Here is a 23,551-nt window from a genome sequence, read left to right as displayed (position 1 = left end):
GTTTTGTTATATGGCCCACAAATCTTTACAAATCCACATGTAGAGTATTGTCTTTATATGGCTTTAATGGTTGTTTTTTACATTGCTGACTACTTTTTTGTTCTTGGGAGCCCCCTTCTTTTATTGAGGAAAAAGTTGTGCTCCCTGCATGAATGATGAAAAATAATTTGGCATTTATTTTATTGAAAAATGTTCCAGATACTTTTTCTTACCCTGAAACCTAATCACCACCGTAGATACCTCTGTCCAGAGAAGAGATGGATTTGCTTCTCTTTTTTTTGCTGTTGTTTCTTTTTATTGTGAACATGACCTGAAACTCAGTGTTTGGTCATCTGACAACAACTGCTTGTTTTTTAACAACTAAGACTTTTTGTCATTGTTCTCCTGGAGATGTCCTGAATTAGATTGACAGCCAAGTTAGAGTTGGTTATTGTTTGTCATTTGTGATGCAAATGTAAAAGGAACCCTTCTGATTCCTTTGATAAAAAAACAGCATGTAAATGTTGGTTAAAGGGGAACTGATTTCCTTCTATAACATGCTGCCAATCCATGTGGTAAAGTGGACCACCGAGCCTGTGGTCTGTTTCACTTCACTTGGAGCTTCTGGTTTTTCTACTATCACACAAATTTTGAACAGCATTTGCAAGCGAGATTCCAAAAGGAAATAACTCACTGGGCTGCAACTTCTGGGGAGTATTTAGTGACACTAAACAACTCGGTCCGATGAATCCCTGGTGAAATGTGGGCCAAAGCTTGCTGGGAGTTTGTTGTCATATCAGAAAGAAATACAGCTCCAGCTCTCTAGTATTACAGAAACTAAAATGAGACGGGTTCCAGACACTCATGATTAATCTGTGACTACTTTCACAAAAAAATTAGCGACACAAATGTTTTGAACATGTTCAAAATTCCAGCACCATTAGTGACATCCTGCAACACTTGAAGACATTTCGAGCCAGCATCTAATTGGACTGCAGCTGCTGGCAACAAGTATGATCAGGATTGGCAAAAGAGTTTCCAGAAGGTTTTGAAACTGTTAAAATCTATCTAACAGGTCCTCACTCCAGTGATTTGTGCAGCAATTTTCTCAGAATAGTTAGAGTCGTCATGGGTGTCGCAAACCTGTCTCAATTTAGTCTCTGTGATTCTAGAAAACTAGAGCATTACGTCAGGGAACGTCTGGAGAATTTTGACCCAAATGTTGCTACTGTGTCACCCAGAGTGATTCAAAATAAGACCTTTCTTGCCATTTTGTGTCTCCTACTAGTCCCTAACAGCTGCAGCCCAGTGAAATACTACTTTTAGACATATTTCTCCAACTCTACTCCAGTTTTTAAATAATTTTGTTTGAGAATTGTTGATCTCATTGTAAGAAGTGATGTCTGTGGGCAATGCTGTTTTAATAGAAAATGCATAGGTCTTGAGTTTATACAACGTTGTTTTCATTTTTATGTGTTGTAATTCTTCAAATTCTCCAAACACTCAACCATCACTTATAAAAAGCAGCTCTGTGTAGAACAGCAGCGTTCTGTTAAACTTTTCAGTGTATAATTATTATTATTATTATTATTATGTACCTGTGCAAAACATTTCAGCTGTGCCATTAAAGCCTCACTCCCCCACCCCTGAGCTCTTTAGCACCCTCCATGTTGGCATTCACAGCTTTAAATGGTGTTGAAGTTGATATTAATGATGGAGAAGGGTTTGGTTTTTATTAGTATGTGTGGCTGCTGAATGGTTTTTTAAGGTAGACCACAAAAATAAAAATAAAATATAATAAATAAAAAGTGGGCCTGTACCCATCAACTCAATTAGATGATATGAGTAAAACTATTTTCAGGCATAAATCATCATTGCTGAGTTTTTTAAGTTGCAGAATATCTAAGTGTTGAAATCCCCTTTTATTGTGTTGGTTTGAAGACAACATGGGCACATCTCTAATAAGATCTGATGCAAACATTATACCTGCAAGGTCTAATCTGTAGTTTAGAGTGAATCTTGTCCTCCAACATTTAAAATAGGTTTCTGCCACTTTTTACTCTTGTGTTTAAAAAGTGCTCCTTCCAACAGTTTGGCAAGTTTGAATCTTCATAAAAACTTTTAACACCTTCTAAACTAAGATGTTTCTCAAATCTTTTGTCAGAAATAGTAACTTTTTTGAATAATGCAGCTGCCATAGTTTTTCTTTTCTTGTAAAGTGTTTAAAAATTTAGACAATAAATATTTTTTCACAGCAAAAAAACAAACAACAACAACTGTAAATTGATAAATTGAGAAAAGAAAAACCTTCAAAAAATGTACACTATAAATTGATATTACTCTTTATGGGAGCCAAAGGTAGATGGAGCAAACTTAATTCAAACACTTTTCTTGATAATCTGCTGGTCAAAGGTTCAATAGTTTAGGTCAAACTAATTGTGTTGGATGATAATCAGACTTTTAGATCATCACAGCTATTGTTTTACAGGAGCTTTAATCATGTTAGCTCAGTAAATGTTTAGGAAATGGTGTAAATTGATAACCCAATTAATGGCTCCTGCAGAAAATACCAGAGACCTGCTGATGTTGTTATAATTACCTGGTTCCTGACAGAACTCAAAGATCTAAACAGCCATCTAAGGTCATTAGGTTAATTTATTATTAACTGGCCTCTACAGGGACAAAACAATAGAATAAACCAGAAGACAGCAGTTTGAAAAATTTACAAACACTAATAAATTTGAAGAAAAAACAACAAATGTCACTGAAATAACTTGAAACTGAAGTGATAAAAAAGTGATAAACACAGTGAATTTACTAAAAATCAACAAATAAAATCTGTCATTGCTTTTCAATTTTGTTTCAACAAAGTTATCTTAAAAAACAAACTAATGAAACCTTGACAAAAAAGATGGCCCCTCTAGAAATGTCCATAGGGACATGTTAAACTGTAATCAGCATCACAGCTGTCTGCAGTCTTATAATCAGTCAGTCTGTCTGTTTAAAGGGCGACAGGTAGTCACAGGGCTGTTTGGTATCATGGTGTGTAACACTGACCATGGAGCACAGAAAGCTGAGGACAGAGTTGTCTCAGGAGCTTAGAAAGGTTAAAGGTAAAGACTATAAGACCATCTCCAAGCAGCGTGTTGCTCCTGTGACTACAGCTGCTCAGATTATTCAGAAGGTTAAGGTCCACAGGACTGGAGACAACATCTCTGGACATGGACACAAGAGGACAGCTGATAATAAATTGAGGAGACAGATAAGTGATTAGAGGTGTCTCCAGGGTCAAGGGTCATCAGTGTCAGATCACACCATCAGTCACTGTTTGAACCTAAGTGGACTTAAGGTGATTGAGGGGGACCCCAAATCATAAAAATCCAGACTGGAATTTGTTAAAATGCATATTGAGAAGCCACAAAGCTTCTGGAAGGATGTCCTTTGGATAGATTAGACAAAACTGGAGCTTTTAGCAACAAGTCCCATCAACTCTGTGTTCACAAATCCCCAAAAGTAAAGCATACAAAGAAAAAAAACCCTGTACCTACAGTAAATCCAAAAAAGGGGTAAATAAACAAAAACAACTGGATTTCTATTTTGTAGCTGAAGACATTTTGCTTCTCATCCGAGGAGCTTTCTGAATTCCAAAAAGCAGAGAGTGTGCAGTTCAGCTTTTAAACCAAGATGTTATGTAAGCTCAATTCACATGCAGATTACACTCACTCTCCTCACAATAGAGGCTTGTTAGGTTCTTTTTTGCCTGGTTCACGAATGGGCCACTTTGTTCGCATGAATGAAGGTGTTGGTTGGAGTGAAACTGACTGGGGATCAGGCTAAATGTTGCATTATACCTTTTAGAAAGCTGAAGTCTGAGACCTCATCCTGTGTTTAAAGTTAGTTTCTCTTGTTTGACGTAGTTTCTCAGATACTCTAGCAACATAAAGGATGACAATGTTTCTGTTTGTTCTGTTCAGTGGTTTGTTTTTTAGATTTCCTTGCTGACTTGACAAAACCCCAGTTAGGATATGTACATGCTTGGAAAGCTTTTTTGATGTGTTTCTCCTTCTTTTCCTTTCTTTCTGGAAAGAATTTACACCAGCAGTACCTATAGTGAAACATGGATGAGGCTCAATTCTGTTCTGGGGCTGCTTTGCTGCATTTGGCACAGAGTGTCTTGAATTTTTAAGGGAACAGTGAAATCCCAAGACTGTTGAGGCATTCTGCAGTGAAATGTGCTGCTCAGTGTCACAGTTCTTCGTGTCAGTCTCAGGTCATGGGTCTTCCAATAGGATGATGAGTCAAAACACATCTAAAACTCAAGAATAGCTCAGAACAAATCATTGGATTGTTCTGAAGTGGCCTCTGAGCCCTGATATAAATCCTGTTGAACATCTATGGAAGGAACTGAAACCTGCAGTCTGGAGATTAAACCCTTTAAACCTGAGACAGATGGAGGAGTTTGCTTAGGACAGGTGGACCAACATACCTGTGGACAGGTGCAGAAGTCTCAGAGAAAGGGACAGACATCACTTTACTGCAGTGATTGACTCAAAGGTTGAGAAATAAAATTAAAGATATTAAGGGTACGATACTTATTGTCAAGGTCAGTTTTATTAACCTATTTATTAATATAATAAAACGGCATAAAGAAATTCAACCTGCTTTTTTTCTTCTTTTACCTATTTCGGGAGAGTCCAAGTCCTAATTGGGGTAGTCAAATCCTCCCTACACCCCAGAAATTCTAACCATGCTCAAAGGTTTTTCAACAAGCACTGAAAGTATAATTCTGCTGTAGGTGCAGGAGCTATGTGTCATGCGATTTTGTAAGTTAGAAAACTGCTCTTTTGAACACCTTAGATAAAAATTCAAATAGTAAGAATTTGATCAGTTAGTTCTCTCTTTGGCTGGGGGTTTAGAAAAGCTTTTGGAGCCGAGGTGACACCTGAACCTCTCTGAGTTTGCTCAGAAATGTTCCCAAGGCCACTGAAGGATTTATTACATGTGTGAACAGCAGTACAATAACAGAAGAAATGGCCTGAAGGAGGTTAGTGGAAATCCTGTAATACGGTCATGCAGCAGGAAGTTTTAATACCTCGCTCTGAGTGAGAGAGAGGACTGAGGGACAAGATACATGATCAGGAAAGACATGTGAGCATGTAAGACAGAACAGGCAAATCCTCTTTTTAACCTCACCAGTGGGGGAAACCTGTCCTTTTAGAGCAGCAGTGTTTCATCAAATACACATGAAGAAAAACAAATAGATTAGAAATATTACAAAAAATATTCGTCCGTCCGTCCATCCATCCATCCATCCATCCATCCATCCATCCATCCATCCATCCATCCATCCATCCATCCATCCATCCATCCATCCATCCATCCATCCATCCATCCATCCATCCATCCATCCATCCATCCATCCATCCATCATTAATATAAAATGTAAGAAATACTATTTATTACATGTTAATTACCAGACTAGGATTCTTTGAAGAAATGCATATTGCTCACCGTCTTTCATGCCAGATTTTTAAACTAAGATTTTCTTAAGTTTGTAAATACCCGGGTTGAAATGTTAGGTTTTTATTTACATAAGTACTGTGTTTGTATTTAGTTTTTGACTCACATTTCAACTCTACACAAAAAAAAGCCTCTCCCCCACAAACAGAGTGAGTAAGCTCCCCATCCCTCACACAGGTAAACAAAGTCAAAGATAAACAACAACTTATTTATTTAATTACTTTTCATGCTTTATTATTTATCTAAGCTATGACTAACTATGCAGTGTCTGTCTAATGTGTAAAAGATACAATTTTTCATTCACAGAACTACTGTGTCCTTTAAAGTACAAAAAATTGTACTTTGGTAACTTATTAATTCCTTACTTTTTAAAAAAGTTTCTACACCTAAACAACATATAAACAAACAGAAGTTGCATATAAAAGTTTCCACTTGTCAAGGACAACATTCATTTTCAAGAAACAAGTTTTATTCTACTGAGTCCACAGAAGCTCCATCACAAGCTTTTATGCAACATTTCCTTGTTGGAAAATTCACTTTCCCTTCTTTTGACAAATTCCATCTCCTCACTGCAGCTATTTTCTCTTTTCAGCACATTTTGCCATTTTTTTAGTTGGAAAAAAACAACATAACAAAGTTTCTTGCATTTTACGTGCAAATGCACACACCAGTACTGGTTGCAATGTTTATGTATGAACTTCCTGAAGACATTTTAGAATCCACCTTCTTATGTAGCACATTGCTGTGATGGGAATTTGATTGGCTATATGCCTGGAGCATCAGAATCAATGTCAGAGCTGATAGACCTGATTGGTATGCAGAAGAATACATATATGTTATTAATAGCTCTGGAGAAAGCATAGATCAACCCAGTTGGTCAAAAGAGATGTCAGTCACAGCTGTTTTGACACTGTGGTATGCACAACTTCAAAAATGCTACTTTTATTATCATCTACATTATGAAGAGAATGTGTCTTCATCACTGTTTCACATCCCCCACCCACATCTCCCAGAGTGGCAAAACAAATAAAATTAATCTCACAATGAAGACAGTTGGTCTAAACAGGGATTTCTGCAAAACTACCGAAGAACCAATAAAGCACAGACAGTAAAATCTGGCTAGAAATCAAGTTTCTTGATGTTTATTTGCACCTTGTGTCTACACTTTGGAAAATTCACAAAGCAGAGCCTGGAGGCAGCTGAATGCCAGGATGCCTGGTTGGACTCAGAAGTGAAATTTATCAGCAAACAAAAAGAAACTCAGCTGACATTTTGCTTGTAAAGAGAAACATTCCTACAAAGTGTTTGAGTTTTTATCCTGCTGACATTTTGTACACGATTAAAATTACATTGTAAAATCCACTATAAAGCCTGTTATATGCCACAAACAGAAAAAAGTCCTAAATCCTAGTATACAAACCACATTTGCTTGTTTTGTTTTCTCTTTAAATGCTAACAAAATCATTGCAGTAACAAAGAGTAAAAATTGGAAATACTTAATATTTCATGCAGTCAGTGGGTAAACAAAATAAAATGAATTAATTATTCCCTTTAACCAAAAATGTCAAATATGAACACATTCCCTTTAACAATCCTGGATTACAGCTGTCTTTATGAATTATTGTTCCTTTCTTTTTTACTTTTTGGAAAGTTCAGAAAAAGTTTGCCCTAATATTTTACTGAAGTTGTTCATACAGTCAATTACACAACAGCTCTTGGCTTAGTTCTGCTTTTTGTGTTTTGAAGCTGACAACAAAGTCTATAACCATTAGCCCCCTTCACAAAACCCAAGCTGAGCCTGAGACATTGTCTTGCTGTCTCGGTGTGATTTATGTACAGACTGGGATGGCACTGGGGGGATGAAGTTAACTTCCTGCTGTTAAGCAAGGCAGTGACAGAACTGTGAGGTTTGATAAACGAGAAGGTAACCTCACACAAAATTCAGAATGGGAGCTGTCCGACAAACATTTTATGCGCATCTCTCCTGGTCAACACTGCTCAGTTATACTCCACACCTCATTGGGTTCTGACTTCATTCATAAAAACTCACATCTTTGTGGGAATGGCTGGCTTGATTGGTGATTTATGAACAGACAGAGGTGGCTTAAAGAGGGGCTTGCCTTTGCTGCCACATTTTGTAAGCACAGTTATTTTAGGGACCTTTTTGCTACTTGTTGTGATGGCTCCCAGGTCAGTTTGCACCTCTGCCAAATCAGTTTTGCACCTTGGGTCATCTCGTACTCATATTTCATATTGGGTATGAAAAGAAGATGTCTACTGCAGGTTTCCTGATATCCACCTTGTTTGCTTTGTACCTGCCTTGGAAACTGCCAAAACAATAATTATATTGATTTTACTCTACTGGAACACACTTTTGAAATGAAAATAAGCCAATGGCTGCATCCATGAATGTTTTTAAATAACCCTCTATCTCATGACAGAAGTCTGTACAAAAATTGATCCATTACACATGCCCCAATGTACAACCCCCAATTCCGAAGAAGTTGGGACAACACATTTAAAATAGATGAGACAAGGGGAATTAAAGGCTGCAAAAGTAAGTGATACAAATAGGAACCAGCTGGAGGAGCATTTTGGAAGCTAATTAGGTTAATTGGCAACAGGTCAGTAAGAGGATTGTGTGTGAAAAGAACATTTTATAGAGGCTAAATCTCTTAGAAGTAAAGATGGGCAGAGGTTTACCAGCCTGTGGAAAACTGTGTCTAAAAATAGTGGAACATTTTCAAGATAAAGTTCCTTAACAGCAAATTGGAAAGACTACATATCTCATCATCAATATTGGATGTTGTGATCTTTGGATGTTTATGGGTCACTTAAAAACAGGTCTGATTTTGTTTTAGATATCACTGCATGAGCTCAGGAACACTTCCACAAATCATTTGCAGCGCCACCTCCAAATGACGTTTAAAGCTATCCAGAAACACTGCTGTCTTTTCTGGGCCAAAGCTCATTTAAAATGGACTGAGGCAAAGTGGAAAACTGTTCTGTGGTCAGGCAAATCAAAATGTTAAACGTGGCTTCAATAAAGAATTTATTGAAGCCACGTACCCCATGTCCTCTGTACTAAAGCGGACCATCTAGCCTGTTACCACATGCTTTATAGTGGTAAACATGGCCCTATCTCAACTGTTTTGAGATGTGTTGCTGCCATCAAACTAAAAAAATGGCTTTCAATTCTTAAAGAAATGGCACAATTTTGTAATTTAAACATTTGAAACATTTATTATATTCCAATGTGAATAAAATGTGGCATTATGAAATGTGCAGACTATTGCATTCTGTTTACATTTGACCCAACGTTGTCCCAGCTTTTTTGGAATTATTGTTGTAGAAGATTTATTGTGCCAAGGATCTGTGCAGTCCATGCATGATCATAAGAATGTGGTGATATGTTGTTATGGTAGGTGCACTGATGCAAAATTATAATCTTTTAGGGTCACTTGTTCTCAAATTTGGGATTAGAACCTGATTATGGATTGAAAACATCAAGTTTTCTTCAGATGATTTCCAGAAACAAAATAAACAAACTTTTAAAAATGATTACCAATATTATTTTTCACAATTGTTTTAAGGGATAAAATAATTACAAATAAAAGTGTGCCCTTCTTTAATTGGCCTAATAGCAATGATTGCATATTCCAAACCAAATATATTCAGGGTCACAGGTTTCTGTTGATGTTATTTTGTGAACTGGATGCTGAAACATTTGGGAACCATTGCAGTTTTACTCCCTGTTAGTACGAAACACCAATTATTGTGCATGAAGCCAGGGTACGAGTTGACCAGCCACCTGTTGGAACACCTTAAGTTCCAGATGTGTCTTACAGTAATGATCCATCCAGTCTTTCTATTTTGGATGCAGTAAGTCAAAATTGTTGCAAACAACAGTTTAAACTAATCTGGAATATGGCCTTAATCCAAATGTTGTGTTTTAGAGCCATTTTTAGCTAAAATAAGATAAAATGTGAAAAACTCTGCAGTATGGACTGGAGATTGATCTCTAATGTCTTTATGCTCCAGCCTACAACCTCTTAGCAGCTCTGAAGAGGAAGATGCAATTAATTTAATGTACTGTGAAGTCATGTGCTTCATCTCCTCTCACAGATCTGTTCTCGACTGTGTGCATTGTTTTCATGCCGAGTTCTTTTAAATTTTTTTTTTAGATGAACTTCAGGTCACTGGGAAGACAAATGGTGCTGTAATCAAACTCATCACTTGTCAAAAAAAGTGTTAAACTTGTATTATTTTCAGCCGCCAGCTGTGCAGGTTTTGCAAAGAGCATCTCACTTTGTCATGATGTCATCATGCTAATTATGCTTGTGTCACATCTGTGCTAATTCCAGGAGCAGATAATAACTACCTCAGCATCCTTAATAAACTGGAACCTTCCTCTTCACAGATCCTGGAAGCACCGGTGTGATTTACACCAGGGATTCATTAACTCTGTTCATGCTGTGTTACAATATTCACACTTTTCTGACACAATGACAAGAACAAAAACAAATGGACTTAGGAGCATTTAGACAAGTATTCTTGATGGTTATACAAATAACACAATGAAAGTATTTGTAGAATAAACGGAAGCTTGTGTCTTTTTGTTGAAAAACATTCCATGCACAAATGTTTAACTGCAAGCATAGTTAACAAAAAACTATCAAAACAATAAAGGCCTAGTATTCCTTGACAAAATGCATGTTTGCTGCCTTTCATGCCACAGACTTAAATTAACATCACCTTTTGATGAGAACTGATGAATATGTAGCTATTTTGGTCAAACCTTGAAAAGACCAATATGCACCATCTCATGTGATCTCAACATCTTGCATGATCTTTTACAATTGGAGTTTGTTTTATGAATGACTGTCAGCTACTACCACACCAACATTTAGCTCAAATTTTAGCTGGGGTGATTGTATTAAATTTGGTTGACTCTAAAAGTTATTTGATTGCAAAGGTATACCATGTATGCATTTTAATAAAAATCTGTCTTGTGGTTCATGAGATGTTTGGGTACCAGACAGTCAGAGTTGACTCTTAATCGTTAATGGCAACATTTTAAACAAAGAGCTTATAGTATGTGTTGTGATTAACTCTCAGCTACTACCGCACCAAAATTTTGCTCAGTATCTGTAAATCTGAGTTACAGCCATTTTTGCATTGGATAAGTTTGCTTAGTTATTGTTGTGCTATCTTGAATCAGGTTGACTTCAAAGGCTTTTTTAGTTGTAGATGTTTCATTAAATCCAGAAGTCCTAGTGGTTCACGAGATATTTCGAGAACAGACAGAAACAAACAAAAACATTATTGTATGCCTTTGAATCAGTGGCGGCCAGTAATAACCATGTAATACAAACTTGACAAAGATGTAAAAAAATAGCTATAAAAAAGATTTATTTTTTAAATTTTAATATTTCTTTTTGTTAGAGTTGTTTAATACTGTAGTGATCCACTTTAATTATGGCTCTGCTCCGATCAGCTGTTAACTTGCCAATCTGGTCAGAACTCAAAATTTCTCAAAACAAAGGTTATTCAAAGAGTTATCTGCAACAGGTAACATAATAACTGTTCACAAGCTTTCCAGCAAACCTTTTATCAAACAACCTGAAGTATTCAAACCTAATGCACCGTTTCTATGATCACTAGGTAGTGAAACTTTACAGAAACAGTCAAGATTTTGATTTTTTTATTCCTGTTTTTCTTTGCTCTTCTGTATATTTTTCACCCCTGGTGTAACATGCAGTTCTTCAGTCAGTAAAACACATCCAAGAACATAAAAAGATAAAAATCTAAAAGAGTTGAGTGCAGCCGAAGCCCAGACCCGTCCAGCCTGCAAGGGCACTTTCAGCCTGTATGGCCCCACCTTGAGCTGCTGCTGACAGGCCGAAGCAGTCGGACTTCTCTTCATCACACAAGCTCTCGGCTGTTCCAGCATGACTCTGTCAACATGTCATCAGATGTAAAGTTATCCCAGAGGTGCACGCACTTACAAAACAGGAAGTTGTTCTCCGCTAAACGGAACACAGCAACTCTGGCAGCTGAGTGAGCAGGAGTGCGCTCCCCAGAGGCAAAGCCTTGACAAGCAGCCAAACGTTTTCATGTTGCTCTCCTGATACAGGATCACAGCAGTGGGTGGTGGAGGTAAAATCTGTTCCTTACAGGCAGAAACAAAACATTCTTCCCCTCAAATATGACTAAATACATGGAACAAACTGGGTGAAGTTTTGTGTTTGTGCAGTTTTATGTGCAGCATTTCATTTGAAGTATTTTCATATCATAAAGTCAGTAGAGATTAAACTTCTACATCAGGATAAGAATTTGTATATGTCTAACTGTTTTAGGAAAACATACAGCACACTTTATCCTTTATGAATTGCATAGATGAAATAATATCATGGATTGTTTCTGCATGTTTGCTCATTGGGAGGGCTGTTGTTTGTGTCCCTGTATTTTTTAACTTTACTGAAGGACTGCTTATCACCCGCCCCCTTTAATGCCAGAGTTTTGAACTTAAATCTTTGGTCAGACCTTGTAAATGATGTTATGCATGATCTCATATGATACTGTGAGATCTTGTGAGAACATGTTGAGGATGACACTCACCTACAAACACATCAAACTTCACTTAATACCTGTAAAATTGACATTTTTGTGTAAGCTAAGATTAACTGTTAAACTGACTTAGTTCTGAGGGGTTTTACTAAAAACTAAATTTTTAACATATGTAACTTCAGGGTTGGTAAAGTGTTAACAGACCAGATCAAAATTCATCTTTTAATTAGATAAATATATCATCCAAATCACATCACAGTCTAGTCATTACAACTGTACGTATACTACCACACACATTACATGAATGCATATATACACATGTCTGAGCAAATCACTGTGGTGCTCAGTTTAGAATGATCTGACATTATTTAGCTGTAACATAGAACAGACAGGATTCTAGATTATTTCAAATGATACAGCCTTATTAGCTAAAATCAGTTTCCAGTTTAAGAAAATAAAGGATCTCTCTACTTCTGCTCTACATCCTTAGGAAGTTAAAACGTGCACATCTTCACCTGCTCACCAACTTCTACTGGTCAGTTACTGAGCAATGTGTGGCTCTCCAGCTGCACATAGACAAACAATAAGGACCTGCAGAGGGTGGTGAAGGACTGAAAGGGTGGCAAGGATAGGAGGAGCAGAAGGTCATCCACACACAGAGATACTTTCAATTCCACTTCTAATTATGCTGGATATATCAGGATGAGAATGTAAAGCAATGGACAGAGGCTCCATTACAATGGAAAATAGGACTTAACGTGCATCCCTGGCTTGTAGAGAGAAATAAGCAAAAATATTGTCCCATTTGTTCTGACAACTGCCCAAGGGGCAGCATATCTTACTCATGATTTTTCTTGTCGCCAAATCCAAATTTTCACAAAATAGAAAACAGAAAATCCCACTCTGCTTTTGTCAAATACTTTTTCTGCATCCAGTGCAATTAAAGCCTCAGGTAGAGTAGCTGTGGAGGGATTGTAAACCACATTAAATACTTTCCAGAGATTAAAAAATTACTGTGTATTGTGGATAAACCCAGTTTGATCTAGGGATAAAATGCTTCTAAGCACCTGACTAGTAACTTTGCAAACAGTTTGGAGTCATTTTTATTTTTAATTTCACAGCATGTCCACTGTAGAGGACAACAGAAGGATTTTAGTGCAAAAATAAAACTGAAGTTAGAAAATAAAAAATGAGCAGATTATCGTTTTAGCGTGATATTAACAAAATATTATATTAATTTAATGAAAAAACTAAACTCTTTATTATTCTTAATCGTTTTCTGTTTCTTGCAAGAACAATAGTTGCTTGTGTATTTAGCTGAACAGTGAACAGTGAACATAAGTAGTTCTGCAGTTCTTTTGGATATTTTAGTGGTGATAATTCTGGAGGCATGTTTTCATTTTGGTCATGCAGAGAAACATCTTGCATTTGGTACATCTCACGTATGTCTTGCCATTGCAACCTCTAGTCCTGCCGCTTTCTGCATGCTTGATATCCACCATCTCTGACATGTGCCTGGGCCCTAGTCTGCGTACAGATGGCTCTGGTTGAGGGATCCTTGATCAAATGAAGGACTATCCAGCAGCTCTTCAGCCAGGTGGTCACACAGGTCTATGCCACCCATGTTGTCATTGTATTCTCTAATCACTTCTTTTCACAACTGCTTATGTCCCAGTAACTGGCATGGCTTTGGTACTCGGTTCCTCATTATTGTTCCAGATGATGGAAGACCCTTTGCAAGCAAAGCATCCATGAGATCAATTGTTGTGAAGTATAGATCAAGTTTCTGTGGAAAGATTCAACCAATTGCAAGACTGCTGCAGCTCCAACTCTCAAACTTTGGGCCCTGAACATATTTTTCCCTTGGTACACCTTAAAATCCAGCACTAGCCCATTTGGAGAAGCAAGGACAAAGACTTTTAGGCCAGTAGAGTTTCATTTGCCTGGGACATATTGCCTGGCTGGACAGCAGTCTGTGAAAGGTATGATTTGCTCATCAATGCGGACCTTGTTATACCTTGAAAGGCTGAGACATCCTTGCCTTACAAGGTCAAGCAATAGTCTGACTTTCCAATGTCTGACTCCTTTGCCTTTTCTATTACATTCAGATCATCAACAATCTTGAATGAGCTTCTTAGCTTGTAGAACCTATTCCTTGTCGTTTTCCTGCTAATAACGGTCGGTTTAGTTTTTTTAGCCCAAAACATTTTAACACTGTGATAGCCAATACAGGCCATGTGAATGGATATGCCAAAGAAAATCTTGATTTCTTGGGCAGTAGTATTTAGTGACACTTTTGTAGTTTGCAGATGTCTTAGATTTTTTTTATGTGTTTGCAGCTGCCAAATCTTCAAAGATTTTGTCATCGATGTTCTGTAAAACATACTGGATTGGACTCCAGTGTTCTAAGATTTTAGGGTCATCTTAATAGACAGGAAGCCCAGGTGGCAGAGGTGTGAATATATTATGATAGATGAAAACAAAACAACAAATAAGTACTAAAATACTAATAGATCAATAATCTGATATGATAATCGAATTGAATACATTAGCCTAGAAGTAAATAAAACACACAAGGTACTCCTGGCCCACAAAGCCCAATGTCATTGGTCACATGACAGTGGTGTTTTGATTCAAGCTCTGACACAGTTGTTTGAATCACTCTTTTTCAGGATGAAATTGATGAAAGCAGCCTGTTATCAAGTAAAAAAATAAAAATAAATAAATCAGTGCAAGTGTATGTATGGTGACTATGCAAGAAAAAAAGACTATTGTCTCTTATCTTGATTTAAATTGCTACATTAAACTTTTTCATCAAGGCTTCAGTCACTTTGGGCAACCTTGATTAAAGAGCAGAGGTAGAGGGGAAACCGTTTGAGAAAGGGTCAGTTAAAATCTCCTCCCATTATCAAAACATAACATAAACAGTCAAACTCAGCAGCATTGAGAGAAAACAAACAAACAAACAAACCAAAAACATCTATAAAGAGAGTCATCATCTCAATTACTTTAATGCGTATTGGTTGTGGTAGCTCATCATTCCTTGAGTTAGCATGCAATGTACAGTGGGGTCTGTCCAGGCCAGGTTTCTCTTCAAACCCCAAGAGGTTTCCAATAAATTTGGTCATAAACCTAGTAGGCTGTCAACCTTCTGAGCCATTCCACAGGCCCACAAGTCGAATATTATTCTGCCAAGACTGTGTCCAAGTGCTTACACTTCTTGCTCATAGTGTCTACTGCCACATAGAGCATTGCCATATTATTTTGCATGCTAGTTAGCTGAACTTTGTGTTCCTTGACTGCACTGTCAAGTATAGTTAATAGTCAACAGTTCCACTTTGTTTGTCTGTACCGCCTGGAAATAAAATTGGACTTGCGACCTGTCAATGATGTACCCCGCCTATCGCGCAGTGGCTGCTGGAGATAAACACTAGCTGCCTGCAACCTGGAAAGGAGAAGCAGGTAAAAGAATGGATGGATGTGGCCAGACTTTAATGAAACTTGCAAAATAAGTCAATGGATAAAAATCTACAACTGTTTACCTTTTAGAGTCAACACAATATAGAATGGCTACCACATCTACCTTATCAACCTTATCAAACATAAAAATGGCATAACTCAGTCAGTTTTAATGATAAAATTGTGCGTATTTGTAGCTGAGACTGATCTCCAACTTATACTCTGTGTTCTAAAAGTTTGTGTGAGATACCTACTACATTTACAACTGATTAAGTTTTGGACTCAGTCCAATTTATGAGGTTGAGCTAAAATTTGCTGTGGCAATAGTTGAGCATTGTCCCTAACCTTGAGCACAAACTCAGCACAGCAGATTTGCTTCAAACCTTGCCATTAACTGTTAGACTCAATCCTATTTGTCTGTTAGCAAAATATCTAATAAACCACTGGATGGATTTCAGTGAAACTCTCTGAACGTAATTATTGTTTGTATATTTACTGATTAACATTTGAAATCAACTCAGTTGAAGATAGCTAGCACAGCAAATCTCAAGTCAAGTTTATTAGTGGAGCATATTTCAGCACAATGCAGTTCAAAGTGATTTCCATCATAAAAACACTAAATTAAAGTCATAAAAAACAACAACATACAGTCACAAAATGAGATTCCAGTATACATGCATTTATTACGATTCAAAAATGGCAAAGATGGCTATATCTCAGTGAATTTCACATACAATGTATTGAACAAAAATTTGGTCCAGTAGCCATTCAAAACACACTCCAAGTGCTGAAAGATCACAAAAGATATATCATTTTATTAGATTGTCCATAATTTTCATGGTTTATGGAGAATAGATGTTAGTCTAAAACTGAGGTATGAAAGGTGGCAGGTAATTTGCATTTCTTCAAATGTTTGATGCAAGCCTAAATTTACTGGAAAAAATCTGCAATAACACAGCAAATTAAACACATAATAAAACTGGAAATTCAGACTGTGTGTGCTCCATATAGTCTTGTAACATGTTGTTGAAAATTATGCTATTGATAAAAAGCTGTTCGATTTGGTCTGCAAATTAAGCAGCTGAATTGCAATAAAGATAAGTCTTATTACTCTGAAATATCACCCAGAGGGCTAACATTTTCCCCACAGGGGTTCACCGGGGCAGTGAAATCATCTTTCTTCACCACAGGTTTCTCAAAAACAAAAATAAAACCTCCTCTTATCTATGTTTCCAATCTGCTTTTGTTCTTTGTGCGTGATGAAACCTTAAATCTCAGATTCACAGTAGGAGGAACACATCGCAGTGCTGAGCTGATTGTAATTATCTGAACACGAGCTATGCAACAATTTGGTTTTCTTACCGTTTGTATTCTAAACATCAGAAAGTGGTTGTGACCTTTTCCTTGATTTTTAAGGCAAAGCAGAGATGAGTTTGTCACAGCTCAGAAAGGATCAGCATAAAGGATGTGTCCATTCTCTCCTTTTTCCAACCTTTCAGCTTGATAAAAACGTCTGTCTTCATAGAGGCTGTGCTCTGTCATTAGTGTTAAGAAAGTACAAGCTCGGAGAAAGAACATAACCCTGAGGGAGGCAAAGGAAGAGAGATCTGTCAGTATGAAAGTCATTTATGGGCGCTGGAAAAAAGCTGCAGAGAAGCTTCACTTCACACTTCAGACTTATCAAGCGACTTACAAGACATCGAAAATCAAATTAGTTACAGCCGCCAGCTTTGTTTCAGCAAAAGTAATACAGTTCAAGATATTGAGCTGAGCGAAACATCCCAAAATTTAGATTATTTGATGGGGGTTTTTCAGTCTTTTTTATTCTTTTTTTCCTTCAGCAGGGTCTAAATCTAGTGTGTGACAACTAGCTGATGGACACATATGTTCTTTTTTTTAATGAAATTTAATTCCCAAAAGAAAACAGTATAAAGATAAAATGGCTACTATTTTGTGTCATCCTTATGGACAGTTTTCTGAATTTGTATTTGTTTAAATCTAAGGGTGAAGAATACAAAAATCATGCTATTTTTATGTGCATTTTTGAGCAGAACTAGGTCAGAGGTCAATTTGACATCAAAGTCCAACTTAGTTAACAATATATGTTAAAAGTCTTGTTTATTTTTTAAAAACTATTTTAGAAGAATGTTGACCACAACTCCAAGTGATTACTGAAGACATTCAAGAGCCATCTGCATAAAGAGTGCGTACTATTCTTTAAATATATCAGAGATGTTCTGAACTGTGAGGCTGACATCCTGGAGTGGTTGTTGCTCCAATAATGCAACATTTTTGCATTTTGAATATTTCTTATCTATTTGTAGTTTTTTAGTGTTTTTAATTCTGGTATTTATTCAAAACTTGTAGATTGGTCAGCTCACATTGTATGTTATAAATTCTGATGGCAAAAATGACATTTTTGTATGTTGCTTTATGCATGCATTACCAGGTGTCAGTGTTCACAGCATCACTGATATAATTCACTAAATAACACTCACCAACATGTCTCTTTCAATCTTTAATATCTGCAGTAATCTGTATTATTTGTGGTCAAAATGTCTGTAAATTAATACTAAGAAATAAACAGGAGCACTAACATTTACCACTTCCTGTCCGTTGTATGAACATTGGCAGTCAAGCTGGACTTTAATCTTAGATTGACCTCTGACCCGGTCTCGCTGGTGCATAACCTGTCCAGAGTGTCCCTGGAAGATAGGCTCCGGCTCCCAGAAAGGAAAAAGCAGGTAAAGTAAATGGATGGAAGGTTGGATATCTGGATATTCTCTATGATGTTAGTGGCAAATGTTTGGAGAAAAACTCACAAATTAAAAAACCAAAAAAACCAAAAAAACCTGCAAACTTTTGAATTTTTTTCTCGCAAATTAAAAAAATTAAAAATCTCAGTAAACACGAGCTTTGTTCTGCTACTTTTAGGACTTTAATACTGTAAGTTTTGACATTTTTCTTTCCAGTTTCAAGCTTTACATTATCAGAGAATATCACTTGTACGTTTTTGTATTTAATCATGAAAATGTTGACATATTTTCTTTTCATATTCATGACTTTCCAACAGAAGAGACCTTTTTTTTTTTTTTTTTATTTACAGTGGGTCTACTATGCCTTTAAACACAACAGTAGCATTCTGCTAAATTGGCAAATAAATGTACAAAAGTTTACATTTACAAACTGACTTTGAAAAGGCTTATGTGATCTAGTCCATTTTATGTAACTGTCTAGTGTATATTGGCCTTTGTGTTTACACTATCTCTTGAAGATGAAATCTTGATCTCAACGGGGTTTACCCGGTTAAATAAAATATGTAGGTTTAGTGTTGGAGTGAGGTGGAAGTAAATGAAACAAAAGAATGGACAGTTTAACACGTGTGCTGTGCTCTTATTCAGAAAATGTTTTGCAGACTAAATCCTTGCAGTGAAATCCGAGCTGGTAAGTAGTCTGACTGTAGGAGGTCAGTTTTTCTCCTCACAGCTGCACATCAGAGAGTTTGCCCTGTGGGTTTTGAAAAATTCATTCACACGATAGGTCAGGCAATTTTCCTGAGCCATTCCTCAAATCTTTCCTTCACGTGGAAAAAATGATGTATAAAATGATATTTTCTCCTGGCAACAAGACAATCTGTGCTGTTGTTTGTTGTGACGTGATGTACAAAAAGCTTCAGAGCTGTAATGTGGTTTAATTTGAGTTTACTGAGCAGCAGTTTCCAGGCATCCAGCAGGCCATGTTTAATGGACATCGAAAGCCATCTTCAGCAGGCTAATGCAACCCCACAACATCTTTAATGACATAATGCAAAGCAATGCCATCTTTGATTAAATAATGCAAATGTAATGTTTCATTTGGTAATAGAATAATGCAACATAAATTTGATGCTTAATGGAATTACGGTAGCTGCAGTAATCACTAGTCTGAGGAGCCTAATGCTGACTGAAAGCAGGAGATTCTTGCGGTAATAGCCAGGGATGGTGGCTTCTCTAAGACGCCGAGGAACTGAACAAGGTTGTGTTTTTGTCTCTGTAATTCTGGACGTCCTCATCTGTTTTCTGTCACATTTTTGGCTCACTCTGGTCTCCAGTTCATCCTGGTGGCCACAGAGTTCAGGAAGCATCACAACTGCAGTTTTCAGAGACAATTAAATAATTTGTCAAAGAAATGCATACGGCCTGCCACATTTCATGCCAGAGTTTTTGACTAAAATCATTTCATGGTGAAAAGGAGAGAAGTTGTAGCCATTTTGGTCAAAACTTGCAAATGACCTTCTGTGTGAGAACTCATGAGATGTTTTAACACTCGAAGTGTGGTGATTTGGGTTTTTTCCTGTGTTTTGTTTTATTTCTGTTTTAGTTTATTGGTTTGTGTTTAGTTTCTGTTTTCTTGTTTTTCACTTTCTCATTCCTCCTCAGTCTATTTCTCTCTCTGCATTCCTGCCACGCCCACTTACACCTGTCAAAGCCCGCTAACCATTTCACCTGTCTCCACTTACCTGATTATCCTCAGCACTTTAAAACCCGGTCATTTCTGTCTATACTCCGCTGGTCCATTGTCGTTGTTTTGCCTGTTGTCTTGCCGTCTGTTCCTGGTTCTGTTGCTCCGTGTCCATGTTCCGTTTGTCTTTTTGTTTTGCTGCCACGTCAGCTGTTTGTTTTCATTTTGTTTCTTTGGTTTAATAAATTAGTTTTTTGTTCCTTTAATTATGAGTCTGCATTCTGGGTTCGCCTTCGTATCTACCGTTCCTGACACAAAGATTATCATGTGAATGACTCTAACATACTACCACTACACATTTTAGCTCAGTACCTGTAACGGTTACAGCAGTTATTGCCAATTTTAAGCAAAAATATTGCACAATGTGTGGCACTCAGATGACATGTTGGGGATGGAGCTCAGCTACAACCACATACATTTTTAGTTCAGTAACTGTAAAACTGGCTGAGTTAGAGCCATTTTTGTGCTTAAGTCTGCTTAGCTGTTGCGGCTATCCTGGATGTGATTAACTCCAAAGGTTTCCTAACAGTGCAGACAAACACACAAGCAAACACACACACAAACAGAGACATGGGCAAAAACATCATTGTTGCTTTGCGGGTGATAATAAAAACCGTGCAAGTTTTGCACACTGTAACACACGCACAAACCTCTACTGAAGGTCACATCACAGATTGAATTTTCCCAACTTTTAAAGATAAATCAATGTTCCATTAATGGAGAATGTGCGTAAATAAATCCGGCATAACTATAACTGTGAATATCTATGGGCTTAATGCATACAGCTGTATTAAAGCAGGACTCGTGTTTCCTTTTGTTTGCTTGTGTGCAGTTAGGTGTGTATCACCTCACACACTGATCAATAGTTGTGATTGAAGGACCCATTAGCTATTGGAAGCCAAAGAGTTGGCACACACACACAGATGCGCAGGCACACCACAGACACACACACACTTCATATGACAGGTAAGAAATTAAAAGCTTGAGTAAGATGAATATACATTCCCATAAACACATTTTACTGCTCATGCCAGCTCTGACTGTAATTCACTGCTCCTACCTACACTGTTTTGTTTTCATTTTACTTTTATGACCGACTCTGAGACACAATCATGATTTATAATTATATAAACAAGATATAAAAGGTATTTTTTTAACTGGTCATACTTCATGAGTTGAATGAGCTGCTTCATGCCTGTGTGATTATTTCTTCAGCCCTGGCTCCATCAGCTCCTGTTTGATGACTTCACCTCTGCCAGGAACACACCCGCTTCGGGAGTTTCAGAGACAACACAAATACACAACTAGCAAAATAGAATTTTCTGCAAAAATACATGTGCTAAATGACTTTGCTTAAATTGTTAACTAAGTTCTTAAAACATGGAAAAAAGAAACTAAATTTAACAAAACTCTGGCTAAAAGCTAAAATGAGCAACATCATAGTTGAAAACCAAGCCAAAATGTATATAACTCAGTTATAGTCATAGTCCGTAGATAAATTTGGTGTGGTTGTTGCAGATAGTCATTCCTGACATATAAATGGACTGTACTAATATAGCTCCCTTCTAGCCAACCAGGCTACTCAGGGCACTTTACAACACAATCTGCCCTCATTTACCCATCCACACAGCACTCTACAAAGCTAATCCCAATAAATCATTCCAGAGTTTAATCAGTGCTTTAAAGTCCTTTTGCAAGATCCCACAATTTCACATGAGATCACATAGACTGCCTTGTACAAAATTTGAACAAAACAGTAAGATTGTCACTCAGATTTTTGTTTAAAACTTTGGCATTAAAGGTGATGGGCGAGATGCATTCGTTCAAAGAATGCTATGCCTTTAATGTTTCAGTTTTAAAAGATGCCAAAAACTACAATTCAGGTTCTTTATTTCTTGACACACATAGGCTTTTGCTGAAATTCTTCAAATGGCCTCCTGCTAAAATGTTCTGTGTAAACCTAAAGTGGCTTTTCTTTGCCATCATACATCAGTTTCTGGTTCAGTAAATGCCTTTATTTTCTGTATGTGGTTGAATGCTGCTTTTTTTCAATAACAGAGAAAACACCCAACCAACACGCTAATCTGTTTTGTTGCTATTGATCTCATATTCTCAATGATGATGAAATTGCACAAGTAAATGAAACATTGCCCATCTTTGTAGATCTAATTATTTTTTGGACTTAATGGGGTAAAAAATGTAATGTCTCTGAAAGAGAACATTGACATTTTCTCACTAAGAACTCATCATCAAAATGAAGATTCATTTATCTTGTTAATGATTTGACTCTTAGACCAAAGAGTCAAAACACACAAATAAACCAGATTCTCAAACGGAGACTTTCACATCTTTTTTCTTTCTATCCACCTCGCCGTTTCTCCGCAGGAAGAAGGAGACTCCAGGTTTTACTGTGAGCTGTGTGACAAGAAGTACGTGAGACACCAGCAGTACGAGAACCACATTAACTCCTACGACCACCACCACAAGCAGGTGAGTCAGTGCTTTAACAAGCCACACTGAGGTTTCTTTTGTCCTGCTTTACAAACCCTGATGATCAGGGTTGTGGTTTTATTACATCCCAGTGGCACAAGGAACACTCAAACCTGGCTTCTGAAGCACCAACACACAACAACATCTGTTCTCCTTGGTGTACTTTTTGTGTAGGTTGTATGATTTATGGCAAAACTGAAAGCAACATTTGTTGGTTTTCTCTAAAAGGTGGACATGCTGAATCAGAAGTGCTAGACTGTGGTGTTGCTTGGTGATACATTAAAGCCCTGTCCACATGGGAACATCTTTTATGAATTCGTAAAAGTTGTTTTTATGTTTTAGTTTTGCATTCAGCCAAAAATAACGTTTTAGGAGCCCCTAAGTGGTATTTTTTGAAAATGGGTTTCAGATTGAATAAATCTTGAAATGCCACACTTGTGTTTTTGCTTGGACAGCCAAAATATTATATTGATTAGGTTTGTTATACAAGTTATTCAAATCCACAGATTGGTTGTAACCCTGAGGAATGAATCTAAATCCAGTATCTTACTGGGCTGTGACTGGTGGCTACAAATTGAAAATGGTATTTGTGAGGGAGATTTCAGTGTTTCAAAGCATTTGCAAGGGTTCTTACTCTCATCTGTCACAGGAAATTTGAACATTTTTAATTTTTTTTTCTCAAATAGTCACAGAGTTGTGGGACAACTGTTGTTGTGTGCATTTGTCTCAAATCTGCCTCAGTGAGTCAAAAAGTGTGAGAATTGTGAGACAATTTTTTGTGAGGGGACCTGTGAAGTTTAATTGTGAGAAACAAAAATGAAAACCGGACATTACAGAGCTCATGTGACTCATGGCCAGACCTGTTGAAAGCTGCAGCCTGCTCTTCATCCAGTTTGGCTCCTTGTCTTCTCTGGGGTCCATATTGCTTGACATCTAGTGACAAAGTGATAGCTGGACTGGGCAGTTTGTGCAGACCAGATTTCTCAGTTGTCATACATACAGTAACTTCCCGTTTCTGTCTGTGAGGCTGACA

The 23,551-nt window shown here is 37.2% G+C and overlaps 1 protein-coding gene across 1 annotated transcript in view; it reads left to right on the top strand.

Annotated features, from left to right (window-relative positions):
* LOC108247471 overlaps positions 1 to 23,551 on the top strand; it is a 124,935-nt gene that overhangs the window by 71,327 nt on the left and 30,057 nt on the right. The window contains exon 2 of the mRNA XM_017435624.3: positions 22,414 to 22,518. Coding sequence (XP_017291113.1) covers positions 22,414 to 22,518 — 105 coding nt within the window. The remainder of the gene's footprint in view (positions 1 to 22,413; positions 22,519 to 23,551) is intronic.

This window comes from Kryptolebias marmoratus, linkage group LG22 (assembly GCF_001649575.2).
Source record: "Kryptolebias marmoratus isolate JLee-2015 linkage group LG22, ASM164957v2, whole genome shotgun sequence".
Lineage (NCBI taxonomy): Eukaryota > Metazoa > Chordata > Actinopteri > Cyprinodontiformes > Rivulidae > Kryptolebias > Kryptolebias marmoratus.
This window is presented reverse-complemented; position numbering and strand designations above follow the sequence as displayed.